General features: G+C 38.4%; 2 protein-coding genes across 3 annotated transcripts; both read left to right on the top strand.

The window, feature by feature from the left end:
- Positions 1-4,343: 4,343 nt before the first annotated feature.
- Positions 4,344-5,149, top strand: LOC114188831 (50S ribosomal protein L7/L12-like). Its single transcript, XM_028077484.1, has 2 exons — positions 4,344-4,467; positions 4,556-5,149. Exon 2 carries the CDS (start codon positions 4,565-4,567, stop codon positions 5,039-5,041), a length of 477 nt encoding a protein of 158 aa, XP_027933285.1. The 5' UTR covers positions 4,344-4,467; positions 4,556-4,564; the 3' UTR covers positions 5,042-5,149.
- A 205-nt stretch (positions 5,150-5,354) lies between these two features.
- LOC114188829 (protein SIEVE ELEMENT OCCLUSION B-like) lies at positions 5,355-12,322 on the top strand. Of its 2 annotated transcripts, none has more exons than XM_028077483.1 (8): positions 5,355-6,500; positions 7,976-8,095; positions 9,121-9,213; positions 9,371-9,798; positions 9,980-10,074; positions 10,215-10,360; positions 10,727-11,209; positions 11,613-12,322. In XM_028077483.1, exons 1-8 carry the CDS (start codon positions 6,438-6,440, stop codon positions 12,237-12,239), a joined length of 2,055 nt encoding a protein of 684 aa, XP_027933284.1. In that variant the 5' UTR covers positions 5,355-6,437; the 3' UTR covers positions 12,240-12,322. The 2 variants fall into 2 exon arrangements, with proteins under 2 accessions (XP_027933284.1, XP_027933283.1); XM_028077482.1 differs by having other exon boundaries at positions 6,411-6,500; positions 7,003-8,095.
- Positions 12,323-20,618: the final 8,296 nt, after the last annotated feature.

The raw sequence follows: 20,618 nt of genomic DNA, 5'->3' as shown, positions 1-20,618 counted from the left end.
CTATGAATAAAATGAGTGTTTCAGGCAACTCCATCTAACGATCTGACCGACGGGCCTCCCTACGGGACCCGAGCAAAGCCTGACCGATCGAGGCAGGGACTTCCAAGAGGATGTCCCACTCTGTCAACACCGATCCTAGCGATCCAATTACCCTACGGGTAAACGAGTGACACGAGCTGTCCTGGCCGATCGAGATATTACATCTACGATCTAAAACAAAATTAAGCGCACAAAGGTCTCCTTCCGATACAGTTAATAAAGATAACTACGCGAAACTTAAAGTTTATGTTCGCTGCTAAACGCATGCAACAAGAGTAACAATTAGGGCCGATCGCCAGCGCGAACGATAATCGATAAAATAAGGCCGATCGCCAACGCGAAGAGTAATCAACGAATTGCGGTCGATCGAAAGCGTAAAGCAATAAACGCAGAGAGATAAAGAAGAGCTAGTAGACGAAATAGAAGGGCATCTAAATACTTACATAAACGTTTGTCAAAAAATAACCTAATAACCGATCGAACGCGATCCACCAAAGGGTCGATCGGGTGCGATCGGTTATATCAAAATATACAACAAAGTAAAATAAGTTAATGTTAGGCCGGAGGATCATTGACCTCATCCAGCCGATCAAACACCCTTTCAACTTTCCCATCAACCACCCCCATGTGTACGTCGAACCGGTCGGGAGAGCAGTTATAATAAAAGACCGCCAGATCGACGGCACTTTGGAATCCCGCCTCATATTGAGCAAATACCTGCTCGTCGGCCACTCCCAGCTCGGCCTCTAAGTCTTTCGCCTTCTTCTGCCAATCTGAAGCTGAACTGGCGGCGGCCATATGCTCTAGAGTCAGATCGTCGAAGCGTCGTTGGAGCTTGCGTAATTCTTCGGTGGCTTCCCCTGCCTTGGCTTGCTCCGCCTTTGCTCGATCGTCGGCAGCCTTCAGCAGTCCAACACACTTGGCATGCTCAGCCTTAATGCCGTTTAGCCGGTCGAACTGCGTCTTTAGGTCAGCCGCCGATGCCTTCACCTCGTTCAGCTCAGTCTTGGCCGCCGCGAGCTCCTTCTCCAAGTTCTCTATCCTGCTCCGGTCGGGGCGAGGAAACTTGGTATATAAGGCAGCAAGCCTAAGGGCAAGCTCCCCGGCGGTCCGAATGGCTTCCTCTTCGGACACATCCTTCAGAGCGTCCGTCACTCGAGGTCCCAGCTGAAGGGAGACCTCTTCGTCAAGGCGGACATCACCGCCGAGGAAAGCACCAGCGAGGGAACCAGACGTCTCCCCTTTCTTCTGTTTCTTAGAAGGCCGACTGGTTGGGGAGTCGTCCTTCTTTGATTTTTTGCCTTTGTCCGCAGCAGCAGCCGCAGCAGCAGCAACAACAGCGCCAGATCCGGGAGGCTTCACAATGAAACGAGGCTGTGAGACGGCACCCGAAGCCCCGGTCGGAGCAGTGGCAGCTGGAACTCGACCGGTCGAAGGGGCTGCAGGGACGGTCTGAAGCGGCACCACCTCCTCAGCGGTGTCCTCTCCCCGTCGTCGAGTCTTTGCGCGAGCCAGAAACTCGGCGTTAGGAGCGGTCGTCCGAGCCATTATATCTGCAAAACAGCAAAGTAAATAAGTTAACTGCGATCAATTTAACGATCGGTAATATCAGAACAACTAACCATAAACCGCCCTCGGTAAATCCGGGGAGCGGAGGCATTGGATCAGTGGCCGTGGGGGGATCTTGTCAGGCAGGGTCTTGAGGACGGCCAGGTCAGCCCGCTCGGCTGGGGTCAACCGCTCTTCAGCCTAAGCATCAGTAGGAGGGGGGAACGCCGTCCAGTATAACGGAAATTTCGGACGATCCTGCTCATCAAAAATATACCTCCTCCCCTTGCCAGGAATCGCAACCTTAAAAAAGCCGGTCTTGAAACCCTTGTAGGAGGCGAGATAAAGGGTGAGCAAACTCTTGTTCGCCCCGAGGAAGGAAACCCAGCCCTTCGACGCCGTCGGTCGAGTCTTGTAGAAATGAAGGAACAGAGGCATGGTGGGAGTCAGGCCGGCCGCCCGACATAGAACGTCGAACGCCTGCATAGACGCCCATGCGTTCGGATGAATCTGCGTCGGTGCGCACTGGATCTGGCGGAGGACTGCCATCTGCCAATCGGCAAACGGCACGGTCAAACCCAAATCATGAAAAAGGCAGGAGTACACATAGAAGAAATCAAGCTTCGCCTCCCCCTTCCCGTGGCACACTCTCTCGTTGCCGGCACATACTTTGACTCGAAGGTGTCCATCCTCTACTTCCTCGCTGAAAATCCTGGTCCGCTCGACCAGATCCCCCAGGTCGTTGCCCCATCGAAACCTTGTCGCGAGTGTGCGCGGCTCATAGGGGGCCCAGTCATATCCTGATATCTCTGGCAGATCGGCTTCGTCCCCCTCGTCGCGAACGTCGATGCCTATGACGTCCCCGCTCTCGTTAGAAATAACGACCTGCTCTACCGCCTCAGCGACCGGTGGCTCGGCCTCAGAGCTGCCACTTAGGAGAATTGGGGAACCTGTCGCGCTCGACACTCCCCCGAGCGAAGTTCCCGACTCGGACGAATCGAATAGGGCGGAAACCGACCCGGCGCCCCCAGACCACCTGACCGCTCCACCCGACAGACCATCTGAACCTGATACGCTGGAAGACATTTTTACCTGCAAGCAAGAGAGGACGATCGGAGATTCGGCTAGAAAGAGAAAGGAAAACGTGAAAATAACGACAACCACACAAACCTATTTATAGGGGGGACCATGTGACACGTGGCAACCCCGGAACCCTACGATCACATTCAGATCGACGGTCCATGCTTCACGACGCTTCAAATCATAACTGTCAGGCACGATCCACGAGGTAAAATAACCGCTGAGAAACGCCGGCGGTCAATCGACACCACGATTTTGGTAAAACCTCCTCGCTTCATTCCCATCGCTCGATGCTGGGGGGGCTTGTGTACAGTATGTCCCATCGGTCAATCGGCCAAATATAATCCTCAGGGGACCATCGGTCTCACGGTTAAACGAACAGCCACGTAGCATCGTTAAGGGACTATCGGTCGAACGGATCACGGATAAAATATAAGACCATCGGTCAAACGGTTGAATATACAAGTCACGCATTAACCATGTTCATATCCATCGGTTCATCGGTAAAGCGGCAGCGATGGACCTTCTAACTTCAAGGGCCCATCGGTTCATCGGTAAAACAACAGCGATGTACCCTCTAATCTCGAGGGCCCATCGGTTCATCGGTAGAACAACAGCGGTGGACCCTCTAACCTCGAGGGCCCATCGGTTAGTCGGTAAAACAGCAGCGACGGACCTTCTAAAGCACCTGTCGGTTGATCGGTAAAACACATTGTTAGCTTGTTGAAAGCATAACGTCAGTAACCCAGCCAAGCGGCCATCGGTCGCACGGTCAAATAACTTAATTCAATAATTATCGATTAAACGAGTCCATAATCTTCATTAGGGAGTCACTGGGCCGTGATTAAGAAACCCTAATTACAGGCCCATGTCGAAAGCTATAAATAGGGCCCAAAGGTAGGTTGGTGAGGATCTTAATTTCGCATTTATTACAGCTGATATTCTGATATACCGATCGGCCCTTTCTGACTTAAGCATCGGAGTACTTTAGACAGGTACCCCGATCGTCATCCCAACCGATCGAGCTAAGGAGTAGATTTCGCTGAGGTTACTAGAGAGGAGAAAGATAACGTGAAGTGAAGAGATTCTTTTAGTAGGCTCTTGGTCCCTACCCAGAAACATCAGACATTAAAAAATTAGTTGGAAATTCTGCTCTCCATTTGAAAATATAATGTTATAGTATCCATTTGAAGATTTAGTTTTTTTTTTTTTTTAAGAAAAAGATACATTATTGTTTAAGTACAATTTTGGTAATTAAAAGTCCTCTAGTAATTTATGTTGAGTGATGTTTTATTTTCAAATTTGTTATTTGATGTTAATACATAAATAAATAAAAATATCTTTCATCTTTGATATATGCCTTTCATTTCAAACAAATTGCTACTTATTATGTTATAACGCAATTTATTTCTTACATATGAACTAAATTCCATTTTAATGGTAACCATACAAGAGCTAAATTGTAGTTAAACTATAATTAGGAACTACTTGAAAACAAAAAAAAAGATGAAAGTTATTTTTAAAAAACTTATTTTAGCTTTAAAAATCCTAAGACTAAATTAAAATCTCCTCATACTAGGAAGAACCAAGTCAATAATTCTACGAATATATTTTCTGAAAGAAAAATTAATTAATCCAAAAATGATTTGAAGAACTAAAACCCGGTCCATATCCGTGAAAGAGAACTGAGCCGACCGGCATATAAGCGGTGAACATAAGAATCTTCATTTCCCCACACATAAGTGAACCCGAAGCGTAGCCGCCGCACTGCATCATCCGGTGCCGGAAAAATCTTCCATAGTACGTCCTTCTTCGTTTGTCGTTTCATACGATTAGGGTGTCGATTTGAGTTTTCATTTGTATTTGGTGACAATTTGGTGTGGTGAAGGGAAAATCAATGTCTCACAGTGCGGCAAGGTGTGCCAGGAGGTTTGTGAACCTCACGCGTGCTCTCTCCACGGAGGCGCGTGCGCAGAAGGTGGAGCGCATTGCCAACGAGCTTCTCGATCTCAACAGGTTTGAAAGGCATGACTTCACCGTCCTCTGGCGGCTCAAGATGGGTCTCCACCGCTATGGCGCTCCGATGGCCGCCGTTGTCACGCCATCAATGCCGGCTGCAAGGTCCCCTGGGGTGGAGGCCGGTGCTGCGGTGGCAGAGAAGACGGTGTTTGATTTGAAGTTGGAGAAGTATGATGCTGCTGCCAAGATCAAAATCATCAAGGAAGTGAGGTCCTTTACTGACTTGGGGTTGAAGGAAGCCAAGGACTTGGTGGAAAAGGTTCCTTGTGTTTTGAAGAAGGGGCTCACCAAGGAGGAGGCTAATACCATTATGGAGAAACTCAAGGAGTTGGGTGCTGCTGTTGTGTTGGAGTAATTCTGAAATTCAGTTTTAGTGCTCTAGATTTTTTATGTTAGATGTAGAATCACTGAAGCCTGTTTATGGTTAATTAATGATAAATTATAAGTTATATGTTTTACCCTATTTCCCTTCTTTTTTATGTTTTGTTGGTAGTTTATTTTATGTGGTATGGTAATAATTAAAGTTTGACTTTTAAAGGGTTAAAGTTTTGTGATCTTTGTAGAGGTGTGTGTGGTTGGTCTTTTGTTGCTGTAACAGTTGATGGTTGATGAATGTTATGGAGGGCTTAGGCACTGGATGAGTGTGTGAGAAAAATGGCCAAATTTAACGTTGTGGAATGGCCAATTCCTATCCAATTTTTTCCCCAATTTCTCAACGATTATCTGTTGTTCTTAATATAGTAAATAGTTTAGGCTAATTATGTGTTTTGCTGTTATCTGCTTTTCAGATGTACTAAGAAGACATGGAAAATGAATTTGATTCTGTTTGCACTTGTACGATATTCTTCTGTGGCAGAAGGGTTTACGTAAATCTAGACTTTTATAGAGAATTTTTTTGTTAATCTCAGTCGGTCAATCATTAATTGCTTAGCCTTTGGGTTGATAAACAGTTTTGTTTTGTCAAGGATTAACATAATTTAGTTGTTAAATCCTTGCTTGCATATTATGTGGCTTTTAGCAGGTGGAATAGGTAATACTTTAACACTAGCATTGCTAGGTCTTTACACCATTTTCGGTGATCGGCATATTTATGCATATGATGTATGGTAGTCTTTCTTTCTGATGTTTTCCCATGCTGAGGTATAAGTTTCAGGTTGCTGAACTATTACTTCTATCACATTGGGAGGAAAAAAATGTATTGGAGAGAAATGTGAATTCATTTGATAGGCCCAATTTACAACCCTATTAAGAGGAAAAGAAAGGGATAAGACGAAATAAATGGATTGCTGGACGCTCAAAGTTCTAGAGTATATGCAAGTGGGGAAGCAGGTGACAGCAGAATAAGTGGAGAGGGAGGAGAGACAGCAAAGATAACAGAATGGACGTATGATCTAGATGAATTGGTCGAAGAGATTAAAAATATCAGGCTGGAAAAATTTAGAAGGGTGACTAATAACGGAAAGGAGAGAGGAGAATTAGCAATTTGTGATTGGTTTGGGTCGAGAGTAGAGAAGTGTTCTATCTGAGAATTGTGAAATTTCTGTTTCAATCATTTTACATGGAGCATGGCTCCATTCAATTCCTTCATAGCTACTGATACTTTACCTTGTAAAGAGGACTCGTTCTCTGTACCAGAGAAGTTATCAATGCTCAGTTCTCGTTTTCTTCTATTTTCTTATTCTGCTTTTTTTTCAATTTAGTATCAAAGCTCCCAAGAGAGTGGTATCTGCTCTAATGGCCAAAAAGATTAGATGATCTGTTTGCTATTATCAGCTCTTCGAAAGAAGACTCAAGAACTTCAAAGGAACTTGCAGGTATTTGCTTCAAACATTTTTTGAATATCAGGATCACTAATAGCATGGTGCTGGTACTGTTTAGGAAATTGTTTTTAGTTGTTGCTATATATTGCTCTCAGAAAAAGGTTTGTTTTATGCAAATGTTTACCTGTATTGGGTATGGGTAGGGAGGGGTTTAGTCTCATGTTCCTTCCTTTTTTAGCTTTATATCATGAAGCTAGGCTGACGATCCTCTTCAAGACATATAAAACTGTATCTAATTGATGTTTTGGGTTTTGCATTGTGGTTGACTAGTGCAATCATATATCAATAACACCTGAACATTGTGTTGCATGTTTGAGTTCATTTAGAAATTGTGATTCTGCACTCATTAAAATGTGGATGAGAATGTTACCTTTTTTCCCACTTTAATTTTCATCAAGTTCATACCTGGTTGAGTTTACCCATTCTTTTAAGTTGTTATAATAACCCTTCGACTTTTTTCTATATTCTCTAAGCAATGATTCTTTCATGTTTGTAGCTTGAGCTGTGTGAACACATTGCAAACACATTGCGATTTGCTGTACTTGGGGCATCACATTCATATTTATATGTTGACATGATGCAGTGTAACATAAATGTATTAGTTGTTGGATGGGTAGTTAATGTATTAGCCATTGGGTAATTAATGTATTAGTCATTGGAGTCTTATGGGTAGTTAATGTGTTAGTCACTTTTAGCTGTTTTTGTTTGTTTTTTAGTATAACGGCCAAGAATATGTGAGCCTATAAATTATATTGTTCATTGCATGAATAATACAACAACATAGGTAAATCAGTTTATTCACAAGAAATTTGTTGTGAACAGAACTAAAATAAAGTGTGTTTCAAAGCATATAAAAAGTACTCCTAAATGGAAGCAAATTATCCCTGTATGATTATTTTACCTTAGTGCATTTCTAACCCCTTAATCAAGCATATTTTTGTTTATTTAATTAACCTTAAACTTGAATCTTTTTCAATCTTTTAGATAGTAAAATATATAAAAGGGTGGAACTCATGATAGCATAAGCACTCCGAGTATATTATTTCCTTTATTCGCAATTTTACCTATATCTTTTTGAAAACATATCACTCTTTATAGTACTGTTATTACACATTCTTTCCTTCAAGGTTTAAATCGAAGTAGGTAAGTGAGAAACTCTAGTTTAGGGAATCATAATAAATTGTCAGTTACACCCTTTATGAGAGCAAACTTATGGGCCACAAATGTCACAAATTCACTCTCTTTCTTGATATATACTGAAGTTTCTTAATCATTATTTTGGCTTTGCATTTTAAACTATAGTGCTTTTCTTCACTGTATAAATACGCATTGTTGGCTTTCAAATATTTGTCTAAATACTTTGGAAAATTAGTTGGCTGAACACCAACATGTCGTCTAAGAAAATTTCCTGGAACACTTTTCATCCGGAGAAGCTCTTGCTAAACCCATTTGATATCAATGACAATCAGATGTTGGAGAAAATATGCATGACTCATGACCATTGTGTTGAGAAGTATGACGCTGGATCTCTTTACTGTATTGCTTCAAAAGTTGTCAACCAGTCAATTGAAATTGCTGATTTGATCAGGGTAACTTCAAGCACTTCACACACTCTTGTATATACAGTTTATGCTCATCATATTCTCATTGAATGTAAATAAGTTACGATTTTGCAAAGAATTTATCGATTCCTAACTGAACTTATCTAGTCTCGTGGAATTGTCCAACATGTTATCTATATTTTCCAATCTCAAGTCGGTTGAGATAACATCATTAGAGTAAATCACGGCATTCAAAGTATATTCCACTTTGGAGATCTCAAGTTAGTTGAGATAACATTGTTAGAATCAATTATAAAATTTGAAATATTATCCACTTTGGAGCCTAGAGTCCTGTCACTGTTTTGTCTTTAAAAAATGTTTTGGAAAGTTGAAAGAAAAATATATATTTAAATTGTTCTTAGTCTCGACTCCTAAATAACGTAAGACTATTTGTGAGGTTAGAAGTTATTTGTGAGAATGGAAACTCCTTTAGTTATCGACTGGGAAATTGTTATGGTACATGTACACCAAATTATCTTATATCATTTAAGAGTCAATATCAATGAGTAGTTAAATACACCTTTTTTCAACCTTTTGAAATACTTTTTAAAGACAAAATTGTGTATGTAAAATTTTTGGAAAGGAAATCAGAGTCTCAAGTCATTCATTGGATCTGGATTGCATTTGTTATCCCATTGTGGAGATACACTGTATAGGGAGAAAATGACACAATATGAAGCAAAAGTTTACTAACAATATTTGTGTATCTCCAATAGGGCTACATCCGATAAATAGGTGAAACTAATGATTGCAAAGCATATTTTTTTAATAATTTCTCACACACACACATATATATACATATATATATATATATATATATATATATACATATATATATATATATACATATACATATATATATATATATATATATATATATATATATATATATATATATGTATATGTATATATATATATATATGTATATATATATATATATATGTGTGTATTCGAGTAATCTATAATGATTGTAACTTGAAAGCTCTTTTAAGTGTCGATAATTTAATGTACAGGAGAATGGGCAACAAATCGAACAAGACAGAGAAGATAATGATCCATTAATCTATTTCCCTAGACTCCCTAACTTGAAGCGAATTTCTTACCAGGTAAAGGCGGAATTAAATTTAAAATTTCTCTGGATTAAAATAATAAATAAACTCATCAAAAATAGAAATATCGAAAATGAAGCATCAAACAATGTATCGTAATAATTTTTAGTAGTGAAAAGTAATTAAAAGAGAGAAATTTAAGAATTGGTTGCAGATGATTTGCACGGGTCGTGGAGAGCAATATGCGCATCAGACAACAATGTTGATCCTTGAACAGCTGAGAGAGTATTCCTGGGATGCAAAAGCGGTGATAGCTCTGGCGGCGTTTGCTCTTGAGTATGGCAAGTTTTGGCAACTTGCCCCCATTCCACGTGACAAACTTGGAAAATCATTGGCAGAGTTGAATGGACTTCATAGCATCGTGGAAAACATGCAGCAACTAGATAACTTCAACACTTTGGTGAAGAAGGTGATGCAAGTAGTTAAATGCATCACTGATTGGAAGAAACTCATTACTGCACAGTATAACATAAACGATGTTCCTTCTTTGACCGACACTTTGCATGAGATTCCTATTCTTGCGTACTGGACCATTATCACCTTGGTCACTTGTACTAGCCACATTGATTTCTTGTGTGACAAGTAAGCTTCTTTTATTAATTTTTTTTTTCTGTCAAACATTAAATTTAAACTCTTACTTAGATTCTCGATTCTCGACACATGAAATTGTCGTTTTAATTATAGACATGAGAGGATCCAAATCTGCTTTTATGTACGTTTAAATGTTGTGTAATGACTCGAAATTGTAAATGCTTGGATTCAGGGGATACAGATATGACTTGTCTAAATTTGACTATAAGTTGGACTACATTCTCAAAAATTTCAAGGAGCATCAGGAGAAGTGCAACACACAGATAGGTTAATTAAGTGTTTAGTGCTCTTGCAAATATTTTATATGAACATTAGAAGCATGTTTTCCTTAAATTCTCTGAACTAGTAAAGGTGATAAATTGAACTACAGTTGGGACAGAGGTAAAGGTTTTTTGTGTTGATTGCAGGGCGAATAGAAGATTACTCAAAGCGGAAGGATATTATAAACAATTTCACTGAAACTGACATTGTAAAATATTTGGAAGCTCTTATTATCCCCACTGATCCTCAAGATCCAAGACCAGTAGTGTATAATGTTCTTACCCAAAAAGAGGTATCGATTAAAGAAATATCTTTAATATTGTTCTATCTTCACTGCTACCATGTTCTTATACTATAGTATTAATCCAATGTATATGCAATGTTTGGTTATTCGTTTTGTCCACATAACTATAGAACTTTTTCATTACTTCTTATTATTAGAATCATTCTTTAGTTTCACCCATTCCATTTTAATTCCTTTTAGTCTTTGAAGGTATTAAAATGCTATGTCCAGAAACTAAAAAGATGATTTCTTTAAAAGTAAAAATAACAATGAGTGATTAAACTTAGTGTAAACAAAGGGTTTAATTATTAAGGTATCAGTGTGAGTAAAATAAGAAATTCATTGTTCATTATTATTTGCTTGACTTATAAACAGGTTGGAATTGGAGTGTTCAAGAACAAATATGTGTTGTTGTTCATTTCGGGCACTGACAACATTGAATATGAGAGTCAGCTTTTGATATCAATTGATGGGAAATTGAGGGAAGGGCCTAAAGAGGTAGAAGGTTACAGAAAAGAGGATTTCAGTATTTTGTGGATCCCCATTGTGAGAGTTTGGGATGAAGAGCAAAGGAAAAAGGTAGAAAATATTTGTGAGGTTGGGTGGTATGTGGTGAAGGAATTCAATTTCCAAACAGGTATTGATCTTATCAAAGAGGTATTCAAGTACAAGGGTAACCCCATTATCTTGCTCATTAGCCCTCAGGGTAAAGTGGAAAACCCTGATGCAAAACAAATTATTTCAACATGGGGGATTGAGGGATTCCCTTTCAGAACCTCTGACCATACTCGACTTACTCAACAATGGAACTGGTTTTGGACTGAAATGAAGAACCTCAGTTCAACAATAAGGGAATTGGTAAGCTCTGCAAACTAATGCTTCTTCTATTTGGTACATGCATAATTCGTTGATGACTGTTTCTTCTTTCTTGAATTCTTCCAAATTAAACTGTTAAAGTCTTACAAGTCATGGATCAATGAAACCTTTAGTGATACTTTCATCTGCAATCTCAAAGGCTTGTGCTTGCAATCCCATGTTTTCTTGACATCATCATTTTCTAATCAGCTTAATTATTAATTTGGTTCTTATATATATTTTTGTCTCTAACTCGATTTTGTCCTTATATAGGTTGTTTACTCAATTGAGTCCATATTCTTTGTGAAAAAGACTCAATGTTACTTCTTCAATTAAATTGGCATTAACATAATTTAGATATGAGCAGGAGATAAAACTAACTGTGTTTTTTGTGTGGGTAACTCAGATGAACAGGGAGTGTTACATCTTCATTTATGGAGGTACCAACAACACCAAGTGGATTAAAGATTTTAGCACAGCCGTGGAGAAATTGAAAAGTAATGCAATTTTCAACCTATTGGAAACCTCAATTGAGTCCTATCTATTGGGAAGAGAGAACCCTAAGAACATTACACGCTTCTGGATCGCCATAGACAACATGCTTGCTAGCAGGAAACGAATAAAGAAGGGTGGTGAAGTGGAAGACTCCACAACAAGAGAGATTAAGAATTTGTTGTCCCTCAAACAAGATCCTAATGGATGGGCCATTCTTACAAAAGGGTCTCACGTCAAGCTTCTGGGTCTTGGTGAGCCCATGCTTAGAACAGTGATGGACTTCGAAATTTGGAAAGAGAAATTGGATCATGAAGTGAGCTTCGATGAAGCTTTCAAGGACTACTATGATAAATGTGAGGGTAAGAATGTTGCTACAAATTGTGATAGGGAGATTGCTAATTACCCCACCGATAGTTTAGCTCAATTACCATGTCCAAATAAGTGTGGAGATGAAAAGGAAGTAGCTTCTGTTAAACATGGCTATAAAATCAGGAAAAAGGTTGTAAAACCAGAGAGAAAACAAAGAAAAAAGTATTAATTTTGAAGTTGCACAATTGTAGAAGGGACACAAAAGTTTACAGCAATATTCTGAGTGCAGTAAGTGCAGTGAGTGCAGTAGTTTTATATGTTGTAAAAGATTTTTCTTTAATTAATAAAAAAAATGTAAATCTGTATAAAATAAATGTTATTATTCATTCTCAGCTTACCACTGTCCATACAACCAACTTTCCCACAAACATTCATACTTAATTTCAACCTCACAAGACCTGGCAAACAAGAAAAAAAATATTTTAGAGGATCTAGAAAAGTCTCATTTTCTAACATCATGATATTTTTCATAGATACTCCAAACTTTGATCTCAATAATTCAGATGAGTTAATTGGTGCTAGTTGAGTTTCAAGTTTATATGCTTGTTTGTTTAACTACAGAGCTTAAAGAAAATACCTCTGCAAAATACCAAAATACCCCATCTCCAATCATTGACACCTGTCTATTTTACAGGTTTGTTCGTTTCGTCAATTACTCCTGTTTTAAAATATTTTCTTAGTCTCTGATCTGTGATCAGGAAAATATTGTTTTAACCCTTCTGTCAATCTCCTTTTCGATTGAGCATTTGAGTTAAATAGTCATTTCAATTCTTCCACTTTTGAGATTGGTGGAAGGAGGGAATACTCTGAGTTGAGTTAATGGATGTTACATCCATTAATGAACCTTACGTCAGTTCTATATGTGCACTAATTTCTGAGCGCCAACCTTTAATTTGAAAGACCAATATTTTAAATGATCGTGATGGAATATTTGAGGGAAAAATCAAACCTTTCTGACCAGTTATCCCACCAACATGAAGTTTGTCATTTCTATAATCCATAGCTCTCAAAGAATGGATCCCACTTTCCGACACCGAAGAAGTAATTGAACTCCACATAAGCATGTGAAAATCCTTCCTGGTGGAGCAACCATGATGAGTTTTCTTCTTCCGGTTATAGGTTTTTTAGGTTTTGTTTTCCTATATGAACTTATTTCATGATTTTTTAGGTTTTCTTTGAAGAAGTTCTAATGAGGATGAAGACAATAGGGATGGGTACCGATTTTAGTGGTAATGGTGTTGGCTCCAAGTTTTTGTGTAAAGGGTATTATTTTTAGAATACGTTATGTGTTTTAGAGTTTTCTAATGTTTTTTATTTTTTCCTCTATTCTTTCACGTTTTGTTGTTCCATTGAAGGTTTGTTTAGATTTAGGGTTTTTTTTAACTTTCTTTTCGTTTAAACCTTTTTTAAACTTTCTTTCCATTTCATTTCCCTAAGGTCCAGATTTTACAACTTTGCCCTATATTTTTTTTTTTTTTGTGTTTAAACAATAGCATCTGTTGTGTTATAAGTCATATTGTTTTTCCCACTTCTAAGATTGTGGGATGAAGGGAACACTAGATAATGTCTTGATGGTGTTCTGAAAATTTCTTCAAGAAGTTATCTTTCTTTGCTACCTTCCTCCCCAAATCTTCATTGGGTGGAGAACAAAGATGAAATCGACGATCGGTATGTTGTTATAATTTCTTTCTCTTGGAAAAGTGTTAATGGGTAATATTCCTTGATTAGGGTAATATTTCGTGCTCTGGATTCCTATTTTTATTAAGATGTGTACTAATGTTTAATCTCTGGATTAGCATGTTAAAGTTTTATCATTTTCTTCTTCTTTTTTGATTACTAGTGTCACAGGCGACGAAGCTCCTCGAATTGAAGAAAGAATTGGGCTGCAACCAGAGTTATCTAAAAATCTCTAATACTCTGTTCCAATAAACAAAAGGACTAGGGATTTATCCAACTTAATCGAATGCCATGTGTGTGGCTTAAGGTTGACGTCTCTACGTTTTTCTATTTTATGCCTTTAGTTATGTTTATGATTTCTTGCTTTTATGTTGTTGGATTATGGTTGTGATTTTTCCTGATGTTGTTATGTTTCATTTTAAATTGTTGTTTGTTTAAGGCAATGGGTGCAGGGCTGATACCAATGAATGACTTCGTGATATCATATTCCAGGGATAAAATCCATGAAAGTAAATAAACTCTCAAAGAGCTTGAAACTAAGCACAACAACTATGCAAATAGACAAGAGTTTTGGATGACATGAGTTTTGTAATTGAATCAGTTTTCATAGTTATATTGTTGTGCATTTATTCTTAATACTAGGCTTTTGAGGTGGTAAGTATCGGGAAGATTTCATTGCAATTGAAACTCTGTCCAAGAGACATCTAATTTTTTTGTTTCTTCTTTGTATGTCAGGATTCATCCAAAATTGAAGCTTTTATGAAATAAAGCAAGGAATGAACTAATTTGATACCAAAATTCGAGGACAATATTCCAAAACTGCAAAAGTTATTGCTTGATGAGGAGAAGATCTTGGATGAAATCACAGAGTTCCAAAGGTGGACTTTTATCATTTTTACGTACTTTAAATTTAATGTTTTGGTATGATGGGATTTTCACGTTTGTGTTGTTTTCTATTATGCTTCAGAATGCTGCTCCATTGGACAGTGAAATAATCTATGATAGGGACTTTGACTATAATTATTTTGGTTTCAAAAGCCTTAAGAGGTCCTACCTCTTAAAGGTTCAAGGTAAGGTTGTGGAAAGACCACAACACATGTTGATGAGGGTTGTTGTTGGAATTCATAAGGAAGACATTGACTCTGCTGTCAAAACTTACCACCTGGTGTCTCAACGGTGGTTCACTCATGCATCTCCAACTCTTTTCAATGCGGGAACACCTAGACCACATGTACAGTATATGCTAATTAGGGGTGGGCATGGATTGAATTTTTAATGATCCAATCCACATCTATTTTAGATCCAAATAATTGGATTAGATCTTTGACCCAAATCCATTTTTTTAGCAAAAGTAGTTTGGATTTCTTTAAAATCCAAATCCAAATCCAAATATTTGGATCAAGATTTAAATCCAATTCAAATATTTGGATCAAGTTCAAAATCCAGAATCCATTTTATATAAAAGAAATTTAAATTGAATTTTTTAAAACTTGTGTCATTAAGGCCAACATGACTCAGTTCGTTCAGGTCGTCAGGCACGACCCGTCTGAGTCGTCAGGCCAACCCATAGAGGTGTCAATTTGGCCCAGCCCACAGGGCTTGGCCTGACCCATGTGGGCTAAGGCCAAAAAAAGCCCACACTGAAAAAAAAAACCCATCAAAGAAGCCCATAGGGCAAATAACCCTACAAAAGCCCTGTGGTCAGAGCTAGGGATGGCAAAATGGACCAGGCCCGACGGGCCGGCCCACCAGCCCGACAAAAAAAGCATGGGCCGGGTCAAGAAATTCATCTTGCCAACCCGATACAGCCCGGCCCGTCAAGCCCACTGGCCCGTCGGGCCAACCCGCGGGCCAAAACAGGCCAGCCCGCGGCCCGTATCATTTACTAAAATAAACAGCACATGCACAATTTTTTTAATATCCCTCCCTCACACACTCTGCGCCAAAACATCTCACACACTCTAAGACAACGACTCTTCTTCTCGACCCTCTTCTCGCGCCATACACATACTCGCTTCTCCTCCATCCACGTCGCCGCTAGCCACCACGTCGTCGCTGGCCATACCCGCTTCCCCTCCACCGTTACATCCACCACGTCGCTGGCAGCAGTGAGAAAACAGCGCAGTGTAAGGAGAACGCAGAGCCACCATTGGACTGCGATTGGCGGACGATTCCGACCACCACGACCACCGCGAAGACAAGTTTGTTCGTAATTTGCGTTCTGGTAACCTTTCTCCCGATTTGTAACCTAAATTCCTGATTTTTGAAACCCTAAATTTTTGATTTTGCGATTTCCAACCACCACGACCCATTCTGTGAATTTTCCCCCAATTGCGTTGTTCATCCCGTTCATCTGTTAATCGTTGTTCATCCTTAAATTTTCCCCCAATTTCAATTTCGTAGCTATTACCGTTTTCAATTTGGTAGTTGTTACCGTTAATCTCTCATTTGGCATTAACTTAAACGGAAAGAATAAGCATTTTATAATTTCTGTGATTTGTGATTCCAACGTAAGTTAAGGTTATTACGTTTACCTTTTGGATTTTGGCTTTTGGTGGATGAGAAGGTTTATGTACGCTATCAACCACTCAGACAACAATTTGTAATTAAGAAAGTGATGTATGTGGCCAACAACTCTACTTGTGTATAATTAATAAATCAACAAGATTACGAAAAGTTTAAGTTAATAATAAATATTAGGATGTGTCATGCTTTCGATTTCAGATGCCATATGTTTGAATTACACCTTCTGATCTTTCAATTTTCAAACAAAGGGATTAATATGCTACACCATTATTCCTTTCTTTTCAAAATTTGCTTATACACCCTTGCTTATACATTGAAATCTGATTTTAAGCCACAAATCAAACATATCAGAAAAAGCTGACGGGCCAGTCCGTCAGCCCGTTAACCCACCAGCTCGCGGGCCGGGTCCAGAAATGCAATTCATTTCACCATTTTGGGCCAGCCCGGCCCGGCCCATATAAAGCGGGCCAAAATCGGGCCGGGTCAAAACGGGCCGGACTGGACTGTTTTGACACCCCTAGTCAGAGCCAACTCATGCACTTTCATCTTTAACATGAAAAATATATTATTTTTTAAAATAGATGATCACAGGCACAACGATCTGGATACGCACGACGACCCGAATACGTTGGACGAGCTGGACGAGCCTTACGAACCAGACGGGCCCAACGACCCGGATGGGCACGACGACCCAAACTGGCGCGACAATCAGGATGGACCCGACGACAAAAACGAGCGCGACGACCCGAACGGGCCCGACAACCCTAACACGATCGACAACCCGGACGACCCAGATGGGCCCGATGACCCGGACGACCCAGACGGACCCGAACAACCAGACGGGCCCGACGACTCGACGACCCACACGAGCCTAATGACCCGGACAGACCCGATGACACGAACGAGCCCGATGACATGAACAGGTCGGATGACTCAGATGGGCCCGACGACCCAGACAGGCCCGATGACCCGGACGACCCAGACAGGCCCAATGACCCTGATGGGTTCCACGACCCAAACGGGTCGGACGACACGAACGGGCTTAACAACACGAATGAGCCTGACGACTCGGATGGGCCCGACAACCCGGATGGACCAGAAGATTCAAACGGAACTTACGACCAGGACGGGCATGACGACCCTGACAAGCCCGATGACCCGAACGGGCGCGACTACACGGATGGGTCGACGACCCGAACGGCCGCGATGACCTGAACTGGCCTGAAAACTCGGACGAGATCGACAACCCGGACGACCCAGACAGGGCCGATGACCAAGACGACCCAAATAGGCTCGACAACTCGGACGGGCCTGACGACCTGGACAAGCCTGATGACCTACACGGGCCCTACGATCTGGACAAACCCGATGACACGAACAGACCCAACGACATGAACGGGACGTCGGCCCGTCTGGGTCGTCGGGCCGGTTCGTGTCGTCGTGCCATCTGGGTCGTAAGGCCCATGTAGGTCGTTAGGCCCGTCAGGCTCAATCGGGTCATCGAGACCGTTTGGGTCGTCCAAGTCGTCAGATTTATTCGGATCGTCGGGCCCATCTGGGTCGTCCGGCCTGTTCGTGTCGTCGTGCCCATCCAAGTGTAAGGTACGTGTTGGTCGTTAGGCTCGTCCGGGTCTTCGGTCCCGTCTGGGTCGTTAGGCCCGTTCGGGGCGTCGGGCCCGTTTGGCTCGTTCGGGTTTTCGGGGCCACTTGGCTCATCGAGTCATTGAGCCCGCCTGGCCCGTTCAGGTCATCGAGCTCACTTGAATTTTCTGGATTGTTGGGCCTGATTGACTCAATCGATTTGTCGGGCCCACCTAGGCCATTCATATCTTTAGGCCCGCCCAACCTCTTATGGTCGTCAGGCCTGCCCGATCTGTATAGGTCGTCGAGCAAGGCCCGCCGAGTCTGAATTTAACCTAGTCCATCTCAACCTTTTGTCTAACCCAACTAAAAGTTTAAATTAAAAATTTGGATTGGATTTTTTGGATTATCCATATTTAAAAATCTTGATTTATAAAATGGATATCCAATCCATAAAATATATAAAATGTAGATTAGATTGAAATCTAGATCCATTAAATGTATTTTAAATGGATTGAATTTTTAATAAAATGGATTATAAATGGATTGGATTAGAGCAAAACTGGATTGGATCAAGAAAATTAGATTTTTTGCCCACCCTTGCTAATGTTGTCTATCTCCAATTCTTCCTCTTTTTGTAAGCATGCAGTTTGATATTTGATAATCCTAGCTCTCATTTATTTGGATCTGCTCATGTGCTTTGGCAGTTGAGTAGTTGCTTCCTTGTGTGCATGAAAGATGATAGTATAGAGGGAATATGACACTTTGAAGGAGTGTGTTATCATTAGCAAATCAGCTGGTGGAATTGGTGTTTCTGTTCACAATATTCGTGCCACAGGCAGTTACATCCGTGGCACAAATGGGACATCAAATGGTGCTGCGTGTGTTCTTAAAATGGTAGAACCCTTCCCTTAGCCTTATGTGATAGATTAAGCCTTTAGCTAAGTTATGATGTTATGTTGAAGCCCCTTTTTGTGGTGTTTCAATTTCTGTTTGGTGTACCTGGATCTATTATAATTTTTAATGTTAATTTTCTTTTACTCAGTTCATTCTTATGTTTTAATGTTTTGTAACCAAACAACAGACAGGCTATCACGATCTATAAAATATAAATGATAATTAAATTATATAAAAATAAATTCCAAACTCTGAAAGGAAACGCTGCATAACATGCATATGTAACCAATTTATTATGATTTGGAATGGAGTGGTAATAGAAGTTAAAATAATGTGAAAAGGAGTGACACTGAAAACGTCTGATCGTATATCAGTTTGTGTTGACTGAGACACCTTAATAACAATAGCATAAAAGAAAAATAATTATGCATGTCATTTCAGTATTCCATTTATTTCATTTTATCTGTCAACTAAACTCATTAATCTATATATAAAAATGTTTTTTAGTACATCTTACTATATGATAATTAAATTACTAACTTTTATTACATTATCATGCCTTTTTTTCCTTAATATATCTATATACTATATTATATATAATACAAATCCATAACTTAATAATAAAAAATAATAATAATAAAATAAATACATTTATGCGATAAAAAAATTTAATAATACTATTAATAATAATTAACTATATAATTATTTAATTATTTTCCTAAAAGATTAAACTTTTCATTTTGATATTCGATCTATTTATTATACAAAACTATATATATATATATATATATATATATATATATATATATATATATATATATATATATATATATATATATATATATATATATATATATATATATATATATATATATATATATATATACTCTGTATGGAACCAAATTGTTCTTATAGTATTATTCATTTGTTGTTTAACGGGATTTGTATATACTAGATAAATTGTTTATTTTAATAAGTATTAAGTTTTATTTAATTTCATTATTTTTATTATAGATATATTTTTACTACAGTTAATATTAAAATATAATTAAATATTTTTATTACAGTTACATATATAGATATATTTTTAATTTCAGTAATTATTATAATTTTATTTAGTTTTAATATTTTTATTACATATATGTTTTTACTGTAGTCTAAATTTTTAAGAAGAAAGATACAATTATTACTTTTATTATATTTGTATATCGTTGATTATTTTAAATTTTAATAACTATTACAATTTTCTTTAAACACGAGACTTTTATTACATATATATTATTAATAAAAAACTTAAAATTTATTTTGTATATGGTCTAGACTATTATATATATATATATATATATATATATATATATATATATATATATATATATATATATATATATATATATAAAAGTTAATCAAGTTAATTAATTAACATTCACAAATCTATTTATAATAACAATAAAAATGATTAATTTTTTTATATTGTTAAAATCTTGATCTAAATACTATATCTACAATTATACATAATTTCAATATTTTACATAATTAGATAATAAAATTATTTATTTAAATATAATAAAAAATATATTAATTTACTTAATAAAAACAATTAAAATGTAAAAAAAGAAAAATAACGACCCGTGCATAGCTATTTCATTTTAATAAAATACATATGTTTTTCTATTTAAAAGGTTTAACATCAATTTTATGTTATATTTATTTTGTACAGAACCATATTACACAATATGTCTACCAATGTATACACATATCATTTTAGTATAACATACACCTATTTATATCTACATGTATTTTCATTTAAAAGTTTTAACATTAATTTCATGTTGTATTTATTTTGTACGGGAACATCTTACACGATACG

Source organism: Vigna unguiculata, chromosome 6 (genome assembly GCF_004118075.2).
Source record: "Vigna unguiculata cultivar IT97K-499-35 chromosome 6, ASM411807v1, whole genome shotgun sequence".
NCBI lineage: Eukaryota > Viridiplantae > Streptophyta > Magnoliopsida > Fabales > Fabaceae > Vigna > Vigna unguiculata.
Note: the sequence above shows the minus strand (reverse complement) of the source record. Positions and strands in the feature narration are given on the sequence as shown.